Here is a 16406-nt window from a genome sequence, read left to right on the forward strand (position 1 = left end):
TGGGATTCTCCCTCCCCCCTGCACAACTTTTAAAGATACAGAAGACCTCTTGGAGGCTGGGCCTGGCAACCAAGAGGTCTTCTGTATCTTTAAAAGTTGTGCAGGGGGAAGGGAGAATTCCACCTTGTGGCTTTTCCCATTACAGGGTTGCAAGGACACCTGCACTTGGCTGACTTTCTCTTCTCCTAAAGATACAGGATCAGTCTCAGGCCCTGAACCTGGCAACCCTAGCAGGGGCAGCGAATGTGGTGCCCTCCAACAGTTGTGGACTCCAACTCCCATCAGTCCTAGCCAGCATGGCTTATGTTCAGAGATGATGGAAATTGTAGTTCACAGCATCCGAAGGGCACCATGTTGACTAACTCCTGTGCTACAGGATGTTTGGGTTTTTTTCTGAAGTAACAGCATGCTATTTCAGTTTTCACTAAGGTTCTCCTAGCTTTGCACTGGATCAGGCTCTCGCTATTATCAATCCACCTCTAACACTATCTTCCATGTATACCTACTTGATTTTTGACTGAAGTATGAGTGGCTACTAATGAGAGGGTCTTCTCAGTGGTGGCACCCTGGTTAAGGAACAGTGTCCCTAGAGACAGAGAGATCTAGCACCATCCTTATGTTATTTTTGGCACCAGGTGAAGACCTTTTTATTCACCAGGCCTTTAAAACAACTTGTGCTTTTGTAATTTGGGTGTTTCAATTCATGTTTTATTGTGTATATGCACTGTTAATTATTTTACTACTTTGCCAGAAATAATTATTTTATCTATGCACTGTCTTTTCTGATTCCTGTCTACAAACCTACGCCCACCTACTTGGAAGCAAGTCCACATGCTAAACTCAGAGACTTGTAATTGACGGTGCAACCCTATTCAGAAGTAAGCCCCACTGACTTCAGTAGACTTACTCCCCCCCCCGTGTGTGTGTGTGTGTGTGTGTGATTGCAGCCTTACAGTTATTATTTATCATTGTCATCATCAAAGCTGCAATTCTAAACATATTTTATTATAAACATTATATTATGAGCCACAGTGACCCGGAGTAAGGCCTATTTAACACAGCGTGACTTACTTCCTATTAAATATGGCAAGATTTTTACTTTTTGCCCATCTTCAGATGGTTCCTAAGATCCATTGTGTAAGCAACAAACAGTAGTCTCGTGCAATAAAAACAACAAAATGTGTTGTGGTACCTTAAGGATAAACACATTTATTATGGCATATGCTTTTTCATGAACTGCAGGCAATTTAATGAAGTGATGTCTATAAAACCATATGCAATAATAAATTTGTTAATCTGAAGGCACCATAAGACTCTTCCTTGTACAAGCAACTATCGCTCTGAGTTTAATGCATACCAGTGGCCATTCAGAAATTCAATGTATTCTGAATTTCCTATACCAGTTCCTCCATTCAGAAAGAACCAATGTATTTCAATGGCCATGCTCTGCCATTTGTTTTATTATATCCCATAAACGTGCATGCGATTGCACTGTTAGGCAGCTAAAATATCCTAGGCACTGTAAAAATGTTAAAAACAAAAGAGGAAAGTCAGGTTGTTTTATCTATGCACTGTCTTTTCTGATTCCTGTCTACAAACCTATGCCCACCTACTTGGAAGCAAGTCCACATGCTAAACTCAGAGACTTGTAATTGACGGTGCAACCCTATTCAGAAGTAAGCCCCACTGACTTCAATAGACTTACTCCCCCCCCCGTGTGTGTGTGTGTGTGTCAGGTGAAAGGGCATTTAATGATAGGGTCCATGTGTAGGAATCTCGTTTTGAGACTCTTGGCGGCAGCTTAGTTATTGCTAGAGGTTGGATAAGATGACTTTGCATCCAAGTTTTATGAAGAGCATCTTGCCCAAAGAGTGTACATAGACAACTGTTGTTGTTATGTGCTTTCAAGTTGATTAAGACTTATAGCTACCCTATGGATCAGCAACCTCCAATAACATCTGTTATAAACCACCCAGTTCAGATCTTGTAAGTTCAGGTCTGTGGCTTCCTTTATGGAATCAATCCATCTCTTGTTTGGTCTTCCTCTTTTTCTACTCCCTAATACCTCTTACCATGAAAACCCTATGAACAGAGTAGACAACTACAGGTCTAAAAAAACTGTGTTTTAAAAAAATATGTAATATATCCTAAGTCGCAATATCAGATGGGATGCACAGAGTCCAGGTAAGATAAAACGTTAACGCCAACTGTAAACCGCCCAGAGAGCTTCAGCTATGGGGAGGTATATAAATGTAATAAATAAATAAATAAATGTGTTGCTCACATTCAAAATGGCTGCAAGCGTTACGTGCGGGAGGGAGTGGGGATGGGAGAGAAGGGTAGTTTGTATTCCCTATACATATACAGTATAAGAGGGCATACCCTATTTGTTTAATCTGTACGCAGAACATATCATACGGAAAGTGGGATTGGACCAAGATGAAGGAGGTGTGAAAATTGGAGGGAGAAACATCAATAATTTAAGATATGCAGACGATACCATACTCTTAGCAGAAACCAGTAATGATTTGAAAAGAATGCTCATGAAAGTTAAAGAGAAAAGCACAAAAGCAGGACTATAGCTGAACATCAAAAAGACTAAAGTAATGACAACAGAAGATTTATGTAACTTTAAAGTTGACAATGAGGACATTGAACTTGTCAAGGATTATCAATACCTCGGCACAGTCATTAACCAAACTGGAGACAATAGTCAAGAAATCAGCAGAAGGTTAGGACTGGGTAGGGCAGCTGTGAGAGAACTAGAAAAGGTCTTCAAATGCAAAGATGTATCACTGAACACCAAAGTCAGGATCATTCAGGCTATGGTATTCCCAATCTCTATGTATGGATGTGAAAGTTGGACAGTGAAAAAAGCGGACAAGAGAAAAATCAACTCATTTGAAATGTGCCGGAGGTGAGCTTTGCGCATACTATGGACTGCGAAAAAGACAAATAATTGGGTGTTAGAACAAATTAAACTAGAACTGTCACTAGAAGCTAAAATGATGAAACTGAGGTTATCATACTTTGGACACATCATGAGAAGACATGATTCACTACAAAAGACAATAATGCTGGGGAAAACAGAAGGGAGTAGAAAAAGAGGAAGGCCAAACAAGAGATGGATTGATTCCATAAAGGAAGCCACAGACCTGAACTTACAAGATTTGAACAGGGTGGTTCATGACAGATGCTGTTGGAGGTCGCTGATTCATAGGGTCGCCATAAATCGTAATCGACTTGAAGGCACATAACAATAACAAACGCACAGCGCAGAAGCCATCTTTATTGTGGTCAAAACAGTAATTTAAGAAGAAGCAGACATGCCGCCCTTCCCTGGGACGTAACCGCGCAGGGGGAGGTCAGATGAGTTTAGGCTGCTTCTGATTGGTGGCGCCTGGGAGGTGCCGCTAGTCTTTCGGAGGCCGGGCTGTGGTTGGTATAATATAGGGAGGGAAGCGTTGCTTTCGGACGGAGGCGTCTTCTCTCGAGCGAGCTGAGCTGGCAACGCCCGCGCGTTGGCACCGCCGGCATGAGAAAACGGAACGAGTCCGTCACTTTGGAGCATGAGCGCTTTGCCTCCTCTGCTCCGGCACCGGCTGCCGTTTCCTCCTCTCCGCAACCGGATAAGGGCTTCAGCTTGAGACCGAGCCTACGTCTGCCTGGCAGCGCCCGGCCCGCCGGTGACTCCGACATGAAGCGAACGCTCGGCAGGTGAGAAACGCCCTGCCCTGCTCTGCCCTAGTGAGGGCCGCGTCGCTATGGTAACCCCCCACCGTGTTCTGGCAACCATGGCAACGCTCTCCTCCCAGCTGCTTTGGCACCGCAGCCATTGCGAGCCCGACCTCGGCCTTGCCGTTTCTTTGACAACGGGCGGCCCTCTCGGCATCGTTGCAGCGGGCCTTCCTACCCCTTCAGCCACCCACACCGAACCCCCCCGGCCCCTGGCATCGCTGCGGCATCGTTCGCCTGAGGTCCGTCGCCATCCGCGCAGCCCCAAGCAAGCGATTCAGAGCGGAATGCCCATGGCTGTGCCCCTCTTCCCCCTCCACCTTTCTCCTAGTCTCGGTTAAGGGCCAGGCCGAGTGGGGTGCGGGGCTAGGGGGGCCCCTGTTACGCAATGAGGCGCTGTCTGAAGGGACTGTCTAGTTTACTGGTAGAGGGTCCCGGGGCCTTCCCTGGTGCCTGTGCCTTTACTCCAGCTTGCTCCCTCCCCTGTTGCTGCAATGGATTTACCGACTGCGACTGCCGGCCAAGAAGGGTGTGTGTAAGAACGAGACGAAGGTTTAAGATTAAGGACCTTTCAGATCTACAATACATTTAAAGGGAGTAGAGGGGCACCACCCGGGCCAAGGTTGTGTGTGGAAAACGTGGCTTTGAAAAACATCCCTTTGAGGTGTTTTAGTTGACATCTAAAGAGACAAGGAATGTTGGTAGCTTTGATCACTGACTTTCTGAGCCTTCAGGTTTTATTTATTTATTTATTTCTCAAAGAACCATTAATGATCTCTTTCTGTTGGTAGGCACAGAGTAGGAACAATCAAGGAAATCTCATATAAATAAATACAAAACGCAGGTTGCCCACTGAGCCTATCTTACTTTAGTTGAATTTCTCCGAGTAATTTCAGTGGCAGCCCTAGAGAATAGTTTAGTCTTAAGGATTGTGGCTTACAAATCACATGGACTGGGGTATTAGTAGTTAAGTAATACTAAGCCTCTTTCCAGCATCATACTATCAAGCATTTTATAATTTCATCTCTTCCTCTGTTGCCAGTAGACTACTCATTCATCAGTCTTTGACCATCTCATTAATGTTGTTGTTTGTGTATATAGTGCCATCAATGCACAGGACACTGTGCAGAAAAAAAAAGAATAAAAATAAAAACATGTCCCTACCACAAAGACATACAATTCCTCACCATTAACTATTGTCTAACATTTTGCAGTTTACAGGTGTAAAGTGGTTGTTGGGGTTTCTTTGCTTTTGTTTTAATTCTTGCAGCAATCTGTGAACAAGGTTGGTCTAGGGAGATAATGTTTGTTCAGACCACCTAGTAACCTTTAAATTTTAGCAGAGTCTAGGTGCCTACATGTGCAGTTTCACCCCTCTGACTACGATGGATGTCAATCAAGTGTGTGTGTGGAAAGGTCCAAGCATTTATTGCACAAAGATCATTTCCCAGCAAGGAAACTATCACTCAATAAAGAGCTTATAGTACATACAGTGCAATCCAATGCATGTTCACTTGGAAGAAAGCTTCACTGTCTTCAATGGGAATTACTTCCAAGTCACATAGGCCTGCAGGCTTAACATATTCAGAAGTTAAAATATTCATGATCTGCAGAGGCGGCCTTTTTTCTGCGTTCTGCTACTGACAGGTGCACAGCATGGAAGGGCCTTTTTTGTGGTTGTGCCCTACTTGGGAAATGCCTTCCCAGTGAATAATGTTTTGGCGCCAAGCAAAGTTTCACTTGTTTGTCAGGGCATTTGTAGGTATGTTTTGGATCCTTAGAGTATGTTTTGGATGGAGACTGAGTAGCTGGCCCTACAATTTTTAAGAGTTTTTGTCTTAATGTTGTATTTTTATCTGCTGTTGTGGTGGCAATGTTGATTTGTGGTTTTTATTGTTTTAAATTGATCTTATGTATGCATTTGTGGATTATGTATTGTACCCCATCATTCTTTTGATGAAGGGCAGATTAAAAATGCATTTAAAAATGATAATTTGGGAGCTGTTTCAGGGCAATTATCTCAGGTTGCTTTCTTGGATCTGCATTCACTTGCTTGCCTTACAGTTTACATTTCTGGCAGTGATGAAATTTATTTTGCTGTTGTAAATCTTCTGCTCAGTTCCTATTTGACTTCAGACAGAATTCACTGAATACTCCAAATGGAAACACCATAAATATTTTATGTATTTAAAATATTTATATACTGCCTTTGCTAAATAAAAATGTAGATTTAAATTCTCTCTCAAACAGATTTCCAAGTTTTTCCTTATTGGATTATTAATTTAGAGGCTGCTTTACGTCAGACATGCCCAGTTCTGTACATTTTTCTTTTTGAATTTGGGTATGAACTTTTTCCTGCTTACAGAAGTTGATATGCAGTTTGATGTGTGTAACCTCAAAAAAGTCTTTTTAGTTTTGTCTCGCTTAGTCTATGGAAGACATTTTGTAGCTTCCCCTGTGCTCCAAGACAACATGTCTTAAAATTAGTGGAGGTTCAGTCATTAAAAAAAAATAAAATCTACATATAAATTACTTTATTCAGACTCAGACTATTAATCTACCAATGTCTACTGTGACAGCTGTCTGATGTCAGAGGTCACTTTCAGCTCTGCTATCTGAGAACCTTTTACTGGAGATTGATTGAGGCCTTATATATGTAAAGCATGTGCTCTACTATTGGGCTTTGGCCAAGAGTTGAGCTCTTGGGAGACTTTTCTAATGAAGTTGTAAATTGTTTTGGTAAATTAACATCACCTTTGTTCCATTGAGCCTTGTATTCCTTTGTTTGCTAATCAGTCCCGTTATACACACAAATAAATAAAATGGTTTCATTTTGAAAGGCTTTGCACTGGTATAAATAATGGGTTGGTTTGGATGTAATGCTCAACCATAGTTTAGTGTTACAAGAAAAATCCACAATGAGCCTTAAACTAGTGTGCTCTCTTTTCTTCCTTTGGCACAGCGGTGATTATGAGTTCAGAAGTGTTTACTTCCTCAGCTTATTTATTATTTGAACCTGGACAAACTGGTTAATCCTGACTATGGTTGGTTGAAACAATCTGATTCCAAACCATAATTTATGAGGCTGCCTTATTTCAACTAACCATAGTTAAAATTAACCACCGTTACAGTTCAGACAATACACTGAACTGTGGAGGTCATAGGAAGGGTCTCTGTGCAGTCTCGAGACTCATTGAGACTCATTCTCATAATGCAAACCATTCTTTAGTCTTGTGACTGGACGTAGCCGTTGAGTAGTTAGAGTTCTTGAATTTATCCTAGCCTTCCATAGTATACTTATGTGTGTATTTTCATTGTCTGACAGTGAAGTACAGAGGGCATATTTTAAAAACCATGCTTGATTTCTTGCACTTTGAGCAGATGATCTATAGTGGAAAACCTTAAGGCTTAAGACATCCTGTTCTTTTATCATAGTTGATTCTGCTGCTAGAAAAACAAACATACAGTTTGAATACATAGTGGCAGGATTACTAAATGAATGGCAATACCTGATGAAACGTCTCTCCCAATATGAACCTACCCGTACGCTGCGCTCAACATCGAAGGCCCTCCTCCGGGTGCCTACTCACAGAGACGCCCGGAAGGCGACTACAAGAAAGAGGGCCTTCTCGGTGGTGGCCCCCGAACTATGGAACACCCTTCCTGACGAAGTTCGCCTGGCGCATACATTACTATCCTTTCGGCGCCAGGTGAAAACCTTCCTCTTTGCCCAGGCATTTTAATGTTTTAATGTTTAATATTTTTAACACTTAATATATTAATATTTTAGTATTTGTATTTGATGTTTTAACAGACAGTGATATGATACATCCTTTTGTAACTTGATGACCAGCTGGTTTTTAAATTATATGTGTTTATTTGATGTACACCGCCCGGAGAGCCTTGCTATGGGCGGTATAAAAGTTGAATTAAATAAATAAATAAATGGCTTTGAAATCAATCACAGTAATTATTATTTGGTACATTATTTGAAACTTCTTGGTTCATACAAGATATAAAAGTCCTTCAAAATGCTGCTACTATTTGTCTTCTAGCCTTTCCACCTCCTCTTCCTAGATTACTTAATAACTGTTTATCTTTCTAAGACAAGTGGGCTTTTCTGTCTCTCTGTGAAGACTCCTTCTTTCCCTCCCCATCTTTGGCATAATGTAGGAGAGTACGTGAATATGTTTGGAACTAAGGGTTACATCAGGCACAATATACTGCATCAGAGGGACACAGCTTTGCTAGTTTTAGTTGTATCTAACATGCAGTTTACAAAAAAAATCAACTTGACGATGGCAAACTACAATTGGCAGAGATGTTGCTCACAATATTTGATTAAGATTTTTTTTGGATGAGAAACTTGAGCCAGCCTTTTGAAATATCAGTGAACTCTTTAAAATCATGAGTTACAAAAACAATGGGCATGTTATCTTTCTAGTTGCCTTCTTATCCCTTAGTGTGTTTTGCTATCACATTTTCAATTTCCTGGTCATGAATACTAAACATTTTACATGAAATCAGTAAATTAATTTATTATAAGATCCTTATATCATGTAAGCTCCTCGGTAATATATGTGGTCTGTTTTTGGTTATCCCTTTTCTGTACCTTGTCCTCAAAACATGTCAGTTGTAATGTTCATAAGGTCCTGTTGTATACAATCATTTAGCTGGCAATGCAGCTTGATCAGTTTTATGGTTAAGAGTGGAAGTTACAGTAAGCTCTATTTATTGTATTACTGTAGGGGCTCAGGATAAAACCTGTTTCAATGATGTGGATTGATTTTTTAATAATGACATTGTGTGTGTGTGTGTGTACCTTTATATTTTTACATATTGGCAGGTTTTGTTTTTTGACATCCTTTTGTTCTTTGTTCGTTGTTTTTACTATGCTGCTTTGCTGTGTATGCTAACACCACCTACTGTTTCTGAAAGTGCTTTTTCATGGTCCTAAATTGCCCTGTGACCTGTGAGAAATAATAACAAATCGAGCCTTCTAATAATGTTTTAAATAAGATGCTGATTGTCAAAGAAACTTTGTGAATATTGCTGCCTAGGCAAACTGGAGGACCATCATTCTCCCATTATCACTGGTCCAAAACTTTCTCCGAATTTCTAAAAACAGTTCAAACCAGTTTATTCATAATACCTAATTCGGCAAAGAAGTTGTATAACCCCTTGTTTCTTTTACCCTGACCAAAATGAAACACAAATATGGCTGACTGCATCTACTTCCATTTGTCTCTTGCTACTCTGGCCTCTCCAGACTCATGCTCCCCCCCCCACTGTCAACATTTAGCTTGTAGATCCTTGGAAAAGCCCCCCCCCCGTTTTTTTTGCTTGTGTTACTCCCTAAAGTGCCATCAGTATCAGTGGCACTAATACAATCATTTTTGTGGTGCTAAATAGACAGCAGAAAGTGCACTGATTTCAACGGTTTTGCTTTGTTTTCTGTAGGGCTTGCATGCAGTTCAGGAAGTCTAGTTGTTCAGTCCTCATTTTGCACTGTCCTGACTTGTGGGTATACGTATAATATACAATGAAGTCCTTTGGCTGCTCAAGATAAGCCAAAGAAAAATAAACCTAAATCTAATCCATGTGACTATGTTTTTCCATCCCAAAAGTGTCATAGTTGCCACCACCGTTGGGAATAATTATTTAGTGTTTGTGTGAAGAGCTTTAAAAAGCTAAGGCAATTGTTCTTCGGAACAGAGACAATAGCTCGCTTGTAGGGCGCATGCTTTGCATGCATAAATTTCCAGGTTCAATCCATGGTACCAAGATTGATGGAAACACCTGCCCAAGACCCTGGAGAGTCATTTCCAGTCAAGCTATAGACAGTACTGAGCTTAGTCAGTCTCAGTAACTCAGCTACACAAATCCATAGGGGAACCCAATTCCTTCATCACTTATGATCTTTTAGCAGCAATAATGCAGGCTGACTTCACTGCCAAAAGGATTTCTGTGATGGGGAATTGGGTTTTAAGGGTACATGCCCTGTTTGGTCTGATAAGTGATCATGGGGGGAGTTGGCTATCCTTCATCAAAGCCTACTTTGCCCTCCCCTTACAAGCCTTTTGATTATGAGCACCCCCTTTACAACCAAATTATTCTTTTGCAATTTTCCAGAAGACTTGTTTTCATTATTCTGTGGTTAAAAATAGCCATCTGCTTTGAGCCAATTCTTATTCTGCTTAGGTACTTCTGGAGCCAAAGTTTACTCTAGGTAGAGAAGTGCTAAAAATGGGTGGCACTTTTTTTCCTTTAAGGTCATATATGACTAATATAGGTACCTTGTGGGCTAGTCACTTTTATGGGCTGATTTGCAGAGTTAGATTAAGCTGTTTTGTAGGTCTCAAGTTCTCTGTGGTTTCATCAGCTTGGCATGTTTGAGTGCTGATCTATAAGGGATGCCTTATCTGTCTGGCACAACGCCAAGGTCCAGGTCTGTGCAAAGCTAGTCACAAGGCTGCAGGTTGATTGTGAGCCATGAAATAGATTCAAATCGCAATTGTGAGTGGGTTTTAAATATTAGAAGATAACAATAAATTATGAAGCTGTGGGAGAAGCTAAAGGCTTAGGTAATAGCCAAGCAGGATTCAGTACCCAGGTGGTGTCAGAGGTAGATGTACAGTGGTCTGATTAATCAGGGTCCGGAGTCCAGAGACAAAGAGAGATTAATATGAATACACAGCTAGGCCTTTTGATATAATTTCCTGTGGAATTCTTTGTTGGCTAGAATAATTTTTAGTCTCTGTTCCACCTCTCTACCTTCATGGAGCCAGTGGAAGACTGTGACAGAGCAGGGTGATGGGGATGGTTAGCTTAGAGATTAGGGGAGTTCTCAGCTTGGAAGTCAAGAAATCTGTCTGTAAGCCACCATTGAGGTTGTTGAAGTGGGATCTCAGGCCCACCAAAAAGAAACAAATAGGAACAGTGAATATATGGTTGTGAAGATTCAGAACATGTGCTTAACAGTGTTTTGAACTCTGTTGTAAACTAGTTGCCCAATATGAATATATACATATAAAGCTGACATACTGAATTAGGCCATTGGTTCACTTACAGCCCAATTCTAACCATGTCTACTTATTTGTAAGTCCTATTGAATTCAGTAGGGCTTACTCCCAGGAAAGTGCGGTTAACATTGCAGCTTTAGCCATATATTTGTCTATTCTGCCTAGCAGCATTTCTTCCAGGGTAGAAGTACTTAAACTGGAGATGCAAGTGATGTTCTGTGTGCAAAACATTCTGCTTTGTGCTGCTTAGCTATGGCCCTTTCCCTTTGTTTAAGGGTTTCCCTAGTTTAAACGTAAAGTGCTGTGTTGCAAATTAATAGCATGTGTGAACATTTACTTCAGAACATTTACTTTACATATTATTAAAAATACCCAATAGAGTTGCCAGGGATTGTGGCAAACTATTTGCCAATAGTGAATGGCAAAACATTCACTATTGTCTTAGGAGGAGTGGTGCACCTGTGTTTGTGTAGGAGAGATAATCTTTAATTATATGAATTGCTTTATCTTGGATGTAACCAAAGCTGTGTAGCAAGCTGATCCTAGAAGAACTGAGCCTGCTAGTTGTTCACCAAAAACCTGTAGGCTCCTCTAAACCAGGGTAGTCGTCATTATTCTTCCCTGCCTGTTTAAGTGCCTGGGCTCCTTTGGGAGGAAGGATGGGATATAAATTTAATAAATAATAACAATATGTTCTCAGCAGAGGTTGAATTTGACTGAGGCACTTATTCAAGAAAAAGTAATATCCAGACAAGGTACATTCTTAAATAAGCATTTTTCTAAGCTGGTGCTGACTTCTAGAACCTAGATCTAAATAGCTAGTACCCAGTCTCATTATCAGTCATACCTTTGTGAATGCTTCCTATCAAACTGCTGTTGTGTGTCTCTAAAATTCTGTAAGATGCTTGGATGCTGAAGCTACCAAGAACCATTAGTCTGGTTCGCACAGAACGTTAAACCATGGTTAATGGCGGCGGTGGCTGGTCCATTAGGGTAAACAACGCACTACCCCATCAACCTTAGTCTGCCCTCAGCGTATCACTACCTACCTTCTTTCCTGCTTGCAAGCAATCCAGTGGGTGGCCCTGCCTGTCTCCTCCTCTTAGCCTTAATGTTGCACTTATACAACTCAGCAGTGGGGAAGATGAGTCAAAACTAGAATTAGTTGGTTCTGCCTGTCATTGGCTGTGGCTATGCCTGTCATTAGCTCTGGTTCCTCCTCCTGTTGGTCTTTTTGCCTTCTGCCTTACTAGTCCCAGTGGGCACCAGCCACCACTGGTTAATGTCAACTGTAGATAAAGCTGAGGCACCTAGCAGACAATCGCATCACAGAAGAGTTAAAAGTGCCAAGCTCTGAGAGAAGTTTGAATTTTTTTGCTGCTCTTCACTCATGGCCTTGTAGCTTTTGGGTGGTGACAGCTCCTTAACCACAATTAAGGAGGAGGTCTGGGTTTGCATGTAATGCTAAACTGTACTGTAGTTAATATTAACTACGTTTTATAAGCTAGCTGCAAACCTTGTTTAACAAGCAACTTTTAAGCATAGTTGACAAGCTGCTGGCCTGGGTTCACAACAGTTTATTAAATCATGGTTTTGTGTTATATGTAAACCAGGCCAATATAATACACTCTAGACTCTGCCTATGGGATTCTGGAGATCTCTAATGGTGGTTGAGTTGAGCGTAATGTGTCATGGGTTACATGCTGATTATTATTATTTATTACATTTGTATACCGCCCCATAGCTGAAGCTGTCTAGGTGGTTTACAACAATTAAAACATTAAAAACAATGACTAAGAACAGTAACATATTCTTGTGCGTCGGCTTCAGAAGAATTAACATATGACATGTGGTGCAGCCTCTGTGCTTCTGTTTGCTTGAACTGGGTTGTAAGTATTTGAGGTTGCTCTTGCTGCTGTCTGAATTGTATGGGAATGCAACACTTTGACTATTTTAAGTCACCATGTTTAATATGTTTATAATTGTTTCCTTAATGTGTAAACTGTGAAAGCTATATGGATTTGTATGTGTTGATTTCTTTCAATAGATATCCATCTGGGAATATTTTGCATTAACTGTGACCCCATTGCCTTTCAAAATCTCTCACAGTTTGAATGTATGGCAAAGTTGCTCATCCTTTAAATTGCTGTCTTTATTAATTGTACAGTCCTTCCCTCTCTTTAGAAATACAGAAACAGAGAAAGAAATGCCAATGCAGGCAGATGGCTTTCTCTGATACTGGGAAGTCAGTGTCTTGGTTCAGAAGTAATGCCAAACCACGATTTAGTGTTATGCGAACAAACCTCAGATTCATGTGTTCTCTCGTTACACTTTTCCTCTTTTGCAGTAAACTGTTATTTGCCATTGCATCTGAACTCAGCAAAACATATTTTGACTTTACCAAGCCAATGACCCATCTTGCTATGGTAAACTGAAATCTGTCCAGTTAAGGATGCCTTATTGTTTGCATCCTGATGGACTTTCTAAAATAGAACATTTCATTATGGGGATCTATATTGTCATGTCCGAACGGGGTTTGTGGAAGTGGTAATAATCCTCTGGTACTGGCTGGCTGAAAAGCCAGTGGTGCAGAAAGCATCTCTGCCTGCCATTGGCTCATGTGCTCGAGAGGAGAATGACAGATGGACTTAAGACAGGAGAGAGGGAGAAGAAAGCAGTGGTCAGAAAGGAGGGTTGGCAGGGGGAATGGTCCAGAGGAATTAAAAGAAGCAAAAGATAGAGGGAGGTGTCTGTGAAAGGAAACTTGGAGGGAGAGAATAGATCGAGAGAAGATGGGAGGAGCGCATACCCAAGAGCTGCAGAGGTGAGCAAGGCTAAAGGTCAGATAACACTAATGAACAGCAACATTTGGCTTCAGGTCTCTGTCACTGATTTGCATCTCATACAAGTCAAATTATGTCCATAACGTGGTTTGTTTTTTTAACCTTATAGAGTAATGGAGTCATAAAATGTAATTGCAAAATAACCCCAGATCCTGCTAAGTCAGTATTTTTACAGCAGGCAGAGTACACAGTAAGGGAAGTGTAGGGTGTTCACAGTTGACAGCATTCTTAGTGGATACATGCTAACTTTTACAATAGGGTTAAAAATACTTCAGAGATTGAATTATGAAGGGGAAGGCTTTCTGCCCACATTTCTACAGTCTTGAATTAAAGTTGCCTTTATCTTGAGCCTCTGTAGCAGAAGCAGCTCATGAAGGGAAACCTGTTTCAAGCTGGTTTTGTACTTCAACACAAAGCTGAAATGTCTACAACTATGTAATAGAAGCATGAGCCCTTATCTGTGATGACTTGAGCAACAAAGTTGCCCTACTAGTCATATGACTGTGAATGTCTCTTCCTGTTTTCTCCCTCTGTCCTCCTTTGTGAATTATTCCAGCAGTTATCAGAAATGCACTTTTCCCCAAAGTTTTGCTGACTTTTCAATGAGTGAATTCCAGTGTTCCTATTAATGTAGTTCAGGCAAATCTAAAATATGCCAGTTTTTAAAAGTCTGTTATAATTGGGTGTAAGAACAAATTAAACCAGAACTGTCACTAGAAGCTAAAATGATGAAACTGAGGTTATGATACTTTGGACACATCATGAGAAAGCATGATTCACTAGAAAAGACAATAATGCTGGGAAAAACAGAAGGGAGTAGAAAAAGAGGAAGGCCAAACAAGAGATGAATTGATTCCATAAAAGAAGCCACAGACCTGAACTTACAAGATCTGAACAGGGTGGCTCATCACAGATGCTGTTGGAGGTCGCTGATTCATAGCGTTGCCATAAGTCATAATTGATTTGAAGGCACATAACAACAACAACATTATAATTGAACCAGTTGGTGGCATTTTTCCAACATGTGTTGCACAATCAGAAAACAAACTATTTGCTTTGCTGCAGTTGCTATAACACAACAGAGAATTGATTAAATTCGGATGCCCTATATTATTTATTTATTTATTTATTTATATCCCTCCCTTCCTCCTAGTTAGGAGCTCAGTCAATATAAGCCGATTATCTGTTTTTTAAAAGGTTCTACAAAAGAAACTTCAGTCATACACCTTGCTCATATTTAGAAGGCAGTAATAATAAAAACAGCAACATTATAATAGTGTTTCTGGCTGTTTATGGGCAGTGTTACTGAACATCTGCCCTAGATCCATTTTAAAGCAGGTACCACCTTAGTAATTTGGTAGAAATATCAGATTAATGATTACTGTGACTGGACGTAGCCGTTGAGTAGTTAGAGTTCTTGAATTTATCCTAGCCTTCCATAGTATACTTATGTGTGTATTTTCATTGTCTGACAGTGAAGTACAGAGGGCATATTTTAAAAACCATGCTTGATTTCTTGCACTTTGAGCAAATGATCTATAGTGGAAAACCTTAAGGCTTAAGACATCCTGTTCTTTTATCATAGTTGATTCTGCTGCTAGAAAAACAAACATACAGTTTGAATACATAGTGGCAGGATTACTAAATGAATGGCAATACCTGACGAAACGTCTCTCCCAATATGAACCTACCCGTACGCTGCGCTCAACATCGAAGGCCCTCCTCCGGGTGCCTACTCACAGAGACGCCCGGAAGGCAACTACAAGAAAGAGGGCCTTCTCGGTGGTGGCCCCCGAACTATGGAACACCCTTCCTGACGAAGTTCGCCTGGCGCATACATTACTATCCTTTCGGCGCCAGGTGAAAACCTTCCTCTTTGCCCAGGCATTTTAATGTTTTAATGTTTAATATTTTTAACACTTAATATATTAATATTTTAGTATTTGTATTTGATGTTTTAACAGACAGTGATATGATACATCCTTTTGTAACTTGATGTCAGGCCCAGGATGTGACTCAGGAACCAGACCAACGGCTGTAGTTAATTCGTGTTTTATTAGGGTAATGTCCAAACAAAGACTGCGTTTTCTCATGAAGCAATACAGGGATACAGGTCCTGCGGCATTGGGAGAAAGTTGACAGAGCAAGGGACTTCTTCCCGCCTGTTCTTTAAGAAGGGGCCAAACGGGCGCGCAATCTTTCGCTCCTCCTTAACTGCCCCTCAGGTACTGCCCGCCTTCCCCCCTTCTCTCCTGTCTTTTCAGCTGTCTGCGTGTGCGCGGTGAGGGGGGAAGCATCACCCCCTCCTCTTCTGAAGTTTCCGATTCCAGGATGGGGGATAGGGGAGGGGCTGATGGTAAACTGCCTTCCCGCTTTTCGGCTGTGAGCAGCCCTCCCTCTTCCCCCTCTTGCTCTGAGCCTGAAAGAGGGGGAGGCGTGAGAATGTCCAGGGAGGGCTCAGGCTCCCCGTTGCTAAGCGACCTTATCACTGGCAGTTCCTCTGTTTCGTCTTCGCTCCAAAGGGGGGAAGTTCCTCCCCCTTCCCTCTGCCATCCATCCGAATACTCTTCTCCCAACTCTCCGGGATCCAGCTCCCCGGGATTGGGACCCCAGCTCTGCCTTCCGACACCATCCCCCCTCCCAGGCTGTGCCCCCCTCCCCTTGTCTGGCTTGGGACGGTGGGGAAAACGTTGATGGAAAAGTTTTACCAATTCTGGAGCATGCACATCAGCTGCATCTTCCCATGATCTGTCAGCCACCCCATAGCCTTTCCAGTGAATCAAGTACTGCAGCTTGTGGCGTCTGA

At 41.5% G+C, this 16406-nt stretch overlaps 1 protein-coding gene across 1 annotated transcript in view; it reads left to right on the forward strand.

The window, feature by feature from the left end:
* The first annotated feature begins 3390 nt into the window (after positions 1-3390).
* Positions 3391-16406, forward strand: part of ABHD12 (abhydrolase domain containing 12, lysophospholipase) — a 48573-nt gene continuing 35557 nt past the window's right edge. Inside the window, exon 1 of the mRNA XM_061625621.1 lies at positions 3391-3717. Coding sequence (XP_061481605.1) covers positions 3536-3717 — 182 coding nt within the window. The 5' untranslated portion in view covers positions 3391-3535. The remainder of the gene's footprint in view (positions 3718-16406) is intronic.

Source organism: Rhineura floridana, chromosome 4, assembly GCF_030035675.1.
Source record: "Rhineura floridana isolate rRhiFlo1 chromosome 4, rRhiFlo1.hap2, whole genome shotgun sequence".
In the NCBI taxonomy this organism is placed as follows: Eukaryota; Metazoa; Chordata; class Lepidosauria; order Squamata; family Rhineuridae; genus Rhineura; species Rhineura floridana.